The 12,104-nt window shown below is 39.5% G+C and overlaps 1 protein-coding gene across 1 annotated transcript; it reads left to right on the top strand.

Moving 5' to 3' along the window:
- Positions 1–5,738: 5,738 nt before the first annotated feature.
- On the top strand, positions 5,739–7,611 carry foxd3 (forkhead box D3). The gene has a single exon (XM_029707991.1). It carries the CDS (start codon positions 6,040–6,042, stop codon positions 7,132–7,134), a length of 1,095 nt encoding a protein of 364 aa, XP_029563851.1. The 5' UTR covers positions 5,739–6,039; the 3' UTR covers positions 7,135–7,611.
- Positions 7,612–12,104: the final 4,493 nt, after the last annotated feature.

Below are 12,104 nucleotides of genomic sequence, written 5' to 3'. Positions count from 1 at the left end.
AAATATCATCAGATTAATATAGCCCTATATTCAGAGGAGGTAAACTGCAACGGAATAAATACCAAAACGGCACCACTAACCCAATAACTAACAAACCTCAACATGAACCGCTCTTGTACTTGGGAATTATTTATATTACATGGTAAATACATGTATTTGATCATTTTCAATGAATAATTGTCTCCCAAAGATCACACAATCCAAAACAGCATGCCTGCATTTCAATATTAGATACTGTACTGTCTCTCTTACATTTTTATTAAAATAATTTTCTGTTAAGTGTATTAGATTTCAATGTATTTTTTTATCCGTCTACAGGCCTGTTCTAGTTAGCAGCATTTTTATCCAAGGTGGTACGATAAAGGACATTGCGTGTTACGTGTAATTTGTGCTGTTTACAACCTACTGTACTCAAATAACACTTTCTGGTTGTGCTAATGTGCAACTTGAGCCCTCATCTAAATGACAATAAAATCTACAAACCGGGTGACATTGCACATACTTAACAAGACACATTGGCATGTTAATCCAGCTTACATTTAGCAGGAGGTGGCACTTTCCCACCCTCGCACCATTCCACATCGCGAACCTTCATGGGGAACTCCAAGCATCGAACACTTGAGAATTCAAGCTAATGATGAGTCTTTAGAGAGCAGAGAGACTGCCACCATTCCGTTGGTTTTACTCGACAGGCTACTATCTTGGAAATGTGGGACGATAGCAGATGCATTATGAAAACAAACCAACAACATTTCAATCAATGTCAACAAGATCTCCATGTTGTTGCATGTTAATACGTTGCCCGGATAATCAATTAAGCAATTATTCAATGTTGAAAACACGATCTCTACACATGAAGTTTTAATGTGCCTATAAATGTGAACCATTTAAATGCAACTGTAGTATATGTGTAATGAATATAATGCGTGTAGGTTAAACATAGGCCTAGTATTTTTATCTAAATATGTAGGCAAACTGATGAATGACAATCTCACTAAAAAGCCCATAACAAATGTCCCTGAAATATGTATGTCATGTGCTTTTGAGAAATAGGCCTAATTATTGAATAAAATAAAAAATAATTGGATAAATAACGTTAAAACAATATTCGCCAAAACGCTTCACATACAGACTGTTATTCCCTCAAGATGATAAGAGCATAGGCCTAATCGTTGTACACCAGTAATTATGAAGTGTAGGATACTAACATATCTCACCAGTCTCTCACCGTGTTGGAGTCTATATCACCTATTGGACCTTGTTCAGCATTTAGGTGAAAAGGTGAAATTTAGATACTGCATTTGAGGGCAACTTCTATAATCTATAGCCAAGACCTACAGTAAACTGTCTGTTGATGAGGTCTACACAACTCTCAGTTGTCTTGAATGTATGGGTTAGGTGTTGATAATCGCATCACTGTACAGTCGAAAAGGTTTTTTAAAAATCGTTACAAAAATCGAGCAATGGCCTTGTCAATTTTTTTGCATAACACGAAAAACCAAAACATTGCTTTTCCAATTTTACTTCACGAACATTTCTGTGGGAAAAAAATACTATATTTAATAAATAACAGATTGGCCGCTTATTTTTTTAGGAAGGACATTATCGAAATATACTGAAGAGGAGCAATATGAAGAAAATGAATTGATAATTTATTCATTGCCAATCCCTTTCATATCCATCACCAGCGCCAGCTCCACATCTCAGGTGTTCAAACTCAGGTGTCCATTCGATAAATCATCTATAGACCTATAGCCACCAGGCAGTGATATTGTCCATGTTGTTTCCTCTTGGCTTTTAACCGTATCTTCCTGTCATTTTGGATTTTGGATACCAAAGCAATTATGTCGTTATTCTGGCGCATCTGCAGAGCGCGACTCACATTCTCTGTTTGGCCCCTTTGTGCATTGTTGTGACTGCACGAGGCTCCAGGATGATTCTACAAAAGGGACGGTTAAAAATGAGCTACATCATATTGTTTGACAGAAAGTTGCAGGTTGATAGAGTGGATTCTTCAAGGGGGTGAAAATGGCGAATTCCCAAAAAACGGCTGAGATCCTGCCTTCTGGTGGGTATAGCCTTGAGGGAATCACCGTGTCGACCGTGAAAAATCTAATTAGAGCTCGCATTTAAATGAAAAGTCATTTTTTTAACTCAAGTATGACGTGGACACTTCCCTCTTCCTAGATGAAAAGAACAGTTTTACAGAGAATGGCTATTTTTTATTAAATGTGGCGTGCTGATCATTAGGTGACGTAAAATAATTAACATAATAGCCGTAATTAAAAGCGCGCTAACAATGCCATTAATTTATCATACCGTTTTACTAACTTTCTGACCCAACTACTCTCCCATAATTAATTAAATGAGTTGCCTTTCAAAAATCTGTTTTCAAACGAATAGTTTTCACGTTAGGCTTTTGTTTAAACCATCTTGATTAGGGTGGTTAAACTCATCTCGACCTTACATTAAAAAAAATCACCAAATACATTCCGAAACGAGCTGTGGCGAGCGCCAAACAGACACAGGCATAGGGCTGATGATGCCAGGATCCTTAGCTCTTAATCCGCAACAGCTCCAAGTTTTACTTAACTTATTTACTGGAAGGAAATGGTTTAAAATAATGAGAAAGCATCCTTTGATTCTGCAGCCACCACTAAAGCGATGATGCGTCCGTTGACCAAGAAGAACGCACTGAGTCTTCTATCAATGATTCGCGTTCCTCTGTGGACAATAACACATTCTTCGATGTCTAGGGCGTTTATGCTGTTTTATTTTGGTGTTTTTATTCAGTAAGAGTGGAAATAATGCAACATTATGTCTTATACAAGTACCGAGGATTAATATATGTTCGTGCGTAATTAATATATGACCATGCGTAATTATACGCCATATTATTGGTTTCAAGTGCAGCCGCGTCTTTCCATTGCGTCCCGTTCCCATTCTAGGAATCTGTTTTCCTTCAGAGCACACATTCTCTCGCTCTCCCTTTCCACCACACCTTTCAATTTCATCCTCGTCTCTTTTTATTTAAGACATTTAATTAGGCAGAAATTCTATACCGTTTTGCTATCTGGGAGGTATTTGTTTCTGACCTTCCTGTGGTAATCACATTGCAACGCGGCGACGCGGTGACTGTATCCGCTCTGTCACCTGCTATCTGCTACCGCTACCGCGTCCTCTAATGGTTCATGGTGGAGAGAGTTAGCTTATTATTCTAAAAGGTTTTGTCGGGCTAAGCCGTGCATGTGTGCTTAAATGTACATTTCATTAACAAACTGCAAAGATATAAAAGCGGATTTGTGAGGCTTCAAAAGATCACAGGGAGGACGGGTTCGATCTCCTATCACCTAGTTACATTGTCTGTCTTTCACAACACGCTGCATCTCGGATTTAAAGACGAAGGAGCCTTTTAGGATAGCCTACACCTGTTTCTAAACGTTTCTGAGATGCCCAAATCAAAATAACATAACATAGTATTACCAATGTGTAAGTCGCTCTGGATAAGAGCGTCTGCTAAATGACGTAAATGTAAATGTAAATGTAAAATGACTCCCCCAAACAAACAATATGATGTATATATAAACAATACCGTGAAAAATGAAACAAACATGTTACGCAAACAAGTTGTGTAGTGTCAGTGTGAGCTAGATATAGGACTGAATAGGTGAGCTGTGATTTCATCTGCTAAGTAGCCCGGTATTGATAGACTCCACATCACACAGGTCACCGGGTGCATGCCTGAGCAAGAGATTAGCACAATGCATGTCTAATCGGGGGCCTTGTCCCTTTTCACTGCGACACATTATTAACGATATGATTTAATTAAGCCGACTTTTATTCAAACAAAAGGAGCAGCCACGTCAAAGGTGCCGCACCAGGCACGAGCCCCCTGTGCCAGGTAGAATTAAAGGATAGAGAAGGAAGAAGACGTGGTGGTCGCTGCCGCGAGGCGCTTGTTTTTAAACGTCATCCAAACCCTCAGTAACAAAATACAGGCTCGGGAATGAAGAATTGAATGATATCAGAATTTATATAATATTAGATACTCAAATTGTAAAATATGTATTAGTAAAGGCCCATTTTCGATGTACCTAGCCTATATTATCCGAGGAAAATGTTATAAACAACAGAGCTATAATCTGGACTATTTCTAGCAATGTAAAATATTTCAAATATAATGGTTATAATATTGAAATAATATTGAACAATTATCAAATTAAAATAATCATAATATTTGTATTAATTTAGGCCTAATTGAGTTATTATAATAGTTGTATTTGTTGACCTAAATAAAGATGATGTGATCTACATAATAGTGTTAATAAGCAATTAATCTAAGTATTTGTGGTGGTGTCTGAGGGAGTTGTGGTTCGTGGTAGCGAAATCCTCACAGTACAATGCCAATGTGCACAGATTGGTGTTTAGCTTTTCAATGGAGGCCAGAAGGGGAGCTTTGAACTGAGCAAAATAGAACTTGTCATGGTTAACTGCTACTCCGTTCCCATTGTAAAGTCATTTACACATTTTTGTTAGTTCTAATAGAGGGGTGGTAAGAATAATGGCTTCTGTTGTCAATTAAAATATATTTTCATTACGACAGGAGGTGTTTCAGACGGAATCAATAGGAAGTTATATTGCTTTGTGGCACATATATAGAGAATCTAAGATAGGAAGATACTCCTGTTTTATTTATTCACAACAAAGCAACGGCAGCTTTTGTAAATTAGCAATGAACATGTCCTATTTTAAATAGATAAACAGTGCTATGTGTCTGCCCGACCATCATCAGCCTATTGGCAGGCTATTATCAGAGCAGGGATGCTAATGTTACTGTTCCTGACCCCCTCCACTCCACTCCACTACAATGACATCGGACAACATTTCTCACACAACGCAGGAAACGTTTAGACTTCTGTATTCGTTTCTACATCCTCTCTTGTGAACAGCCCACATACACCGCGCACCTTCATGGTTGTGAATGGGGCCTTTGCATTCACCCGGTCCCGCATTTCCTACTTTTTCATATGCTAACACATGCAATGATTAGGTCGTTAACACCTCTGGCAAAACCCGTTAACAATTATTTATTTATTCTTTTCCATGGTTGTTTTCAGTATCCTTCTCACCTTCGACAAATCCACGGAATTAATCGTCTGAATATAGCCTTACATTCCATGGTGAAACTTGCACAATCCATCGTGAAATTTAAACTAGATTTTTGTTAGTATAATAGTAAAAAAAGAATGCTAAGTAGGCTCTGTCTTTCACCAAAAGGTCTTCTGCCTAAATTACACGTCAAGTCATTTGGGTGTGGAGAATTATAGACTCTATTTTCCAATTTAATAAAAAGGATTATATCCCATGCAACATAAAGACGAGCACACAATAATAACTAGAAGATATTCAATTAACTTAGCTGTCGACGTTTTCATTCAGCCGCTTTCAACACAAGCAATTTGTTTAAGCAAAGTTAAGATTTGGTTTTAGTGCAGCCGGGAGATATAATGCGCATCAGATCTTTCAATCATGTAGCCCCCCCCCCCCCCCCCCCCTACAGTTAAATGGTCTATGACGGACGAACACAGACAGAAAGTAGTGGAAAGCAGCATTACTGTTGTCCCTTTGTTGACAAATCCATGAAACAACTTCAGTTTGCATGGTTTAGCAGGGGGACGTCTGACGTCACCCAATCACGTGGCGGCACTGATAGTATATCTTAAAGTGGAAAAGTAATCTATCAGACAGTCCTTAAAACCGGCTTTAAAAGCATGTGTCATTTTGACTTCGCACTCTTAAACCACTCTTACTAGGAAATAGCGGTCGAAGGACATCGAGGCGTGAAGCGCACACACCAAAACCCTTAAGAAGACTACTAGGCTACTTGACTGGAGAAATATTTTCTGAAGTTTAAGTTTCTCTGGCAGGCCGGTCTGACCTGCATTTAGAATCCGGCGACATCCGATCTGACGGCAACGGACGGGCCGCGCGCGCACCCTCACCTAGATCCCTGGTTGTTCTTCGGTAAAGTAAGCTGTGATGACCCTGTCTGGTGGCAACAGTGCCAACGACATGTCCGGTCAGACGGTGCTCACTGCCGAGGATGTGGATATCGACGTGGTCGGCGAAGGCGATGAGGGAATGGAGCGAGACAGCGACTGCGACAGCCAGGGGGGCATGCACGACCGCTCCGAGGAGGTGGAGGAGATAGAAGTGAAGGACAGGTCCGGGAGTCCCTGCGAGAGCGCCGGGGAGGGAGAGACCAAAACGGACGGCACTGAGAGCGCGTCGGGTGCCATGAGCAGCAAGCCGAAAAACAGTCTAGTGAAGCCCCCCTACTCCTACATCGCGCTCATCACCATGTCGATACTCCAGAGCCCGCAGAAGAAACTCACGCTCAGCGGGATCTGCGAGTTTATCAGCAGCCGGTTCCCGTACTACCGAGAGAAGTTTCCAGCCTGGCAGAACTCCATCCGCCACAACCTGTCGCTGAACGACTGCTTCGTGAAAATCCCCCGGGAGCCGGGCAACCCTGGTAAGGGCAACTACTGGACCTTGGACCCCCAGTCGGAAGATATGTTTGACAACGGCAGCTTCCTCAGGAGAAGGAAACGATTCAAGAGGCACCAGCCAGACATTCTCAGGGACCAGACAGCCCTCATGATGCAAAGTTTTGGGGCTTACAGTATTGGGAATCCTTACGGACGTCATTATGGAATTCACCCAGCCTACACCCATCCAGCGGGGATGTACCCTTACATGCACCCAGTAGGTCCTATGCTTCCCCCGACTGTCCCTCTCTTGTCCTCCGCTGAGCTGAACAGAAAAGCCTTCAACTCTCAGCTCAGCCCTAGCCTACAGATGCAGCTAAACAGTCTGAGCACCGCGTCTATGATAAAGTCCGAGCCCTCCAGTAGACCGTCTTTCAGTATAGAAAACATCATCGGGGTATCCACTTCCTCGAGTGCACAGACTTTTATGCGGCCTCCGGTGACTGTTCAGTCGGCGTTGTTGAGCGCACATGCCCTAACCAGGACAACAGCAGCTATTGCACCAATTCTTAGCATGCCATCTAATATCATGTCCGGACAGTTTTTACCCTCAGTAACGGCAGTGTCCAAATGGCCTCAATAGGCTCAATAAAATACTTACTTTTCTAGAGACTTGGGGGGGGGAAGACTGTACAGCACGAAATAGGCATGCAGCACTGGAAGATGTCCACCAATCTGTAGCCATGTAAAGACTAAACAAAGAGACAACAGCAAAGGAATGCTACCTGTACAGGTAATATTTGTACATATTTGTAAAAATAAATGCTTTTACCTGTTTGACTTTTACTTATTTTATTTCGTTGTTTGAACTGTACAACAATTGTAGTTATAGACGAGCTTTCCTGATATTATTTTCTATTTGATTTTGTAACTGGTAGCTGTTAGTTTAAAATAATCAACACTTTTGCTTTGATTTTTCATACATGATACAACATGTTCTTATTCTAAGTCTGGACAAATGGTCTGTTTATAAACTGAAATATATGTATTCTATGTATCTCTATTGTGTTGTAAAGTGGAATCATTTGTTAATAAATCTAAAGAAAGAAGCATTAGCACTATTCATTTTCTTTATGTCGTTTTTGAAATGTCTGATAGATCTGCTTTGTGTTATTTATTGAAACGTCTCTAATTGAAACCATTTTAATAGTAGGAAATAATCGGAAAAGCCCCTGCGACATGACAAAATATCAGTACAAGTTTTGTAAAGAAATAGGTATAAATGTTACCACATTAAACAACCAAAACAAGATTACAAACCAGGTGCATTTAACTTAAGGTCAATAATAAAGGTAGGCCTCTGAAACTCGAATATTTTTATTGCTACGACAATTAAGTGAGAGTGTAATGACGTGTTTATTACCGCGAGCAAGTAATGAATGAATCAACTGAAACACAGGTCATTTCCCATAGGCCTAGTTCAAATGTAATATCTCTCAATATAAAATATGGCTATTGATATTACAAATTAGGAAATGTTTACTTTAGTTTAATATCAATTCATTATACATTTCAATTTACAGTTACATTCAACTGTTTTTGAAGTTATTTTGTTTTTTATTATGATATAATCTTGTTATCATTTGGCATGACAATAACTAGGCTACATCATTATAGCCTTTTTCTGCTAGTACCTTATGATGGCTTATTTACAGATGTCAAAACAATTAAATAGATTTGATTTTGAATACCATACAGGCCTAAATACTAATCAGGAGGCTACTTACAAGGCCACAGAACGGAGGATTCTGGCTCGTTATTATATTACAGACAAAACTTCAAAACAAACATGAAATCATTAGAACTGGTATGAAAATAATTTTGGTGGATCAAAATTTTAAAATATTTTATTATCAATAAGCTGTTACTAATGTTTTCACTAACATGAAAATGAGAGTGGATTCACTCATGAGAAATGTTAGATGCAGTGCAGATGATCTTTAGCCTAACTGGTAAATGCCGAGACATTATGGTATCGTATTACAAGAGAAACCGAGGAGATATAAAATATGTTTGCATGTTGCTACTATAAAAGTAACACTTAGTTTCACAGTTGTGTCTGGCTAATCAGTTTTACACAAACAGCAAATGGTCGATGGTGTGTGTGGCCGGTGGCGATACACAGGGGCTATTTTTAACTGATACTCATGGGAACAGAGAAAGGACTCTCTTCTTGAATTCACTTTCAGTCTGAAGAAGCTGCTGAGGCAGTGCTTCTCAATGACACTGGATAACGGGGCGCCCATTCTACGACTGGCTCCTTATTCCTTCCGATGAGACTACATTTTTATGCGCATTGCTCCGATGCCTCGCGTCAAAGCACAGTTTGATATCACATACCGCCGGTGATTTACAGGACGTAGCGATGCAGGGGCTTCTCTTTTAAATAAAGCCCAGACATAGATCTAATATGATGGCATATAAGCATTTATAGCCAGGCCTACCGGCGTACGAGGACAAATAATATATTGAAATGCAGACCTTCGGGCTTTTTTGTGAGGGGAGATTTGTAAAAGGAGCGAGGCCTACGTTCACTTCGATAGGCTGTTGATCCCATAATATCCTAATGCGATGTCTGATCGAAATGTAAATAAATGCTGCTTATCAACCGACGGTTGTTCATTAAAATGTTTACATCATTTTGAATTGCCAAGCTGGTTATTTTCCAACAAAACTATGACTAACAAATGTGTCTATATGTGTTTCATAATTACTACCGTAATCTCTTTTATGTCTTAGGTAAAAGCAATACATGATAATTAAGTAGACATTATAACATTTGCTCTCTAGCAAAACAAAAACATCTGAGAAAATATATGCCTACATATAGTCTATATTGCCATGCAATTACGGTATTAGTTTGTTAAGAATATAGCTTTATTCAATGGAGACATTCTGTTCAAACATTCTGTTAAGTTACTGTTCAAACAATGTAATGTAGCCCACAATAACACACACATAACCGTGTAACAGCAATGACTTGTAAAAATCGCTAGGTGGCGTTTATTGACACCTTTATTCTTGTGCAAAGCGATTTAAACACAGAAACGTAAGGCCTACATATCCTTCCAGGAGCATTACATGGGTGACTATCAGACATCTGTTGGCGTAAGTGGGCTAATACTGAGTGGTTTGGGTCGATGTTATTTATCTTGAAGTAAGGACACTGTGAAATTGTTTAGATTCAACGGGTTTTAATTGTGTGTCTATTTTAGGGGCAGCTGGTGGGAAAGAGTTGACTCTTTAACAAGTGCAAGGTTATAATAGATCCCTGCTTTTTATATACCTGACGTCAAGTAGTAACCTTCGATGGGTATTGCAACTGTGGACATCCGGAGCTTCTCGACCTATTACCTAGGCAGCCTATCAAGTTCTGCATATTCACAGAGACATACTGATGGGGCTGCAAACTCATTTTGACATATCACAATCCTCAAAGTAATTGGCTGCATAATGTAAGCCTAAATATTAGGACAAAGTTGATACCTTTACATTGTATTCTTGTACAGTCTCAAGTCGCTTGGACGGACTGCTGTGTAGGATTTGTAAGTCGTCTCATATTGTGCCCAAAGACAGAATTGACTTTCCCATAATACATTACTTGAAATGGAACGAAATGGGAGCCCATATGAAGGTAGACTATTTTGACTTGAAATAATACAAAAAACAAACAAGCATAGCCCATTTATGAAAAAGAATAACGAGAACATTGTATTAATAACATTCAAATTGGTATTTCATTTTGTTATATAGGCTATAGGCCTCGATCAAATACTGTGTTGGATGAAAATGACGCATACATCACAAGCCTGGTTCAGCCATTTGAAGGTTTTAAGATTTTAATTTAGGCATATAGATAGATACAGGCTAGTAGACTACTATCTAAAATGTGGTGAGGCTAATAATCATACTGACATATGCTACATCTTCTCCAACGAAATGGCTTACAACAAGCGAAGGATGATGATCTGCGCTCAAATGTTTGGATGCATTTCCGTTTTAGGAAGGCCTAAAAGCCTACAGCATAGGGAAATGGAAAGCGGGATACCTAGTCAGTTGTACAACTGAATGCCTTCAACTGAAATGTGTCTTCCACATTTAACCCAAGCCCACAATCCGAGAGATGCGGGGGGCTGTATAGAGCTTTGTTGAAAGTTTCTGGGCTTTGTAGATAGCGCGGGCTCACACTCACACACAACGCTGACCTCTGTAGCTGCACCTGCTCTCGAGCGCTGCACAGGTGGGTTGTATGGGTAGTGAGAACAAGCGGTTCCCACAACCCCCGAAACACACTCAACACTGACAGCACAAACAGCATGGACCACCACAGAGGTTCTCATAATCTACTTGACATAACATAAATAGTTTTGAATTACTACAAAACGTACATTTGGGCTGTAAACGAAATCTTTACTGATGCTGGTCTTGCAGCAGAGTATTGCAAGGCATTTTGAGTGAAAAATCGAATAATATTAACACAGTAGTCTATTCTTAATTTTGTTAGACACGTTTTTTTGTAAATGGATGTTTATGCACAGTTGTGTCATGTGTATAAATATGTCCTAAATGTTTGTTTTTCACATCTACTAGGCCTACAATACATAAAACAAAGAACACAAGACAATTAGGATAAGTACACAAAGAAAGAGGGGCTTTACAGGCCAATAAAAGTAATTCTCTAATAAATATCTCAAATATTGCAGAGCTCAAATATTGCAGATGATATGACACATTCCCGCTCTATTTTCTACTGCCTATAATCTTTGTTAGCTATAAAACGTAATTCATCTCTTCATCCAGTAAAGTCCAGAAGCATTATCAGTCCTTGGTCAGCCTGATGGTGAGGATGATGATGATGATGATAATGAGGGTACTTCATTCCTTTATCTCCTTCTCCACAACCGTTCCTCACTCTATATAGGATTGGTAGAAAACATGGGTAAAGAAATGACCATACGGACAAGGCTTACGGTACATTGACAACTAAGGCACAAGGCTGTATTCCGTCATCTTCTTGTCCTTCTCCACATCCTTTCCCCACTGTATTGGACTGGTAGAAAACATAGGTAAAGTAAGAACCATAGACTCCAGTGGCATTCGCACGCAAAGCACAAGGATGCATTGGTTCATCTCCTTCTCCACAACCATGGCCCTCTCTATTCCATTGCGGCACATGTGTTGGTGTAAATAAAATGATTATCCATCCATCCATCCATCCATTTTAAGCTGAAGTCAGAAGTTTACATACACCTTAGCCAAATACATTTAAACTCAGTTTTTCACAATTCCTAATATTTAATCCAAGCAAAAATTCATTGTTTTAGGTCAGTTAGGATCACCACTTTATTTTAAGAATGTGAAATGTCAGAAAAATAGTAGAGAGAATGATTTATTTAAGCTTTAATTACTTTCATCACATTGACAGGAGGTCAGAAGTTTACATACACTCAATTAGTATTTGGTAGCATTGCCTTTAAATTGTTTAGCTTGGGTCAAACGTTCTGGGTAGCCTTCCACAAGCTTCCCACACTAAGTTGGGTGAATTTTGGCCCG

This window comes from Salmo trutta, chromosome 22 (assembly GCF_901001165.1).
Source record: "Salmo trutta chromosome 22, fSalTru1.1, whole genome shotgun sequence".
NCBI classification, from domain to species: Eukaryota; Metazoa; Chordata; class Actinopteri; order Salmoniformes; family Salmonidae; genus Salmo; species Salmo trutta.
Note: the sequence above shows the minus strand (reverse complement) of the source record. Positions and strands in the feature narration are given on the sequence as shown.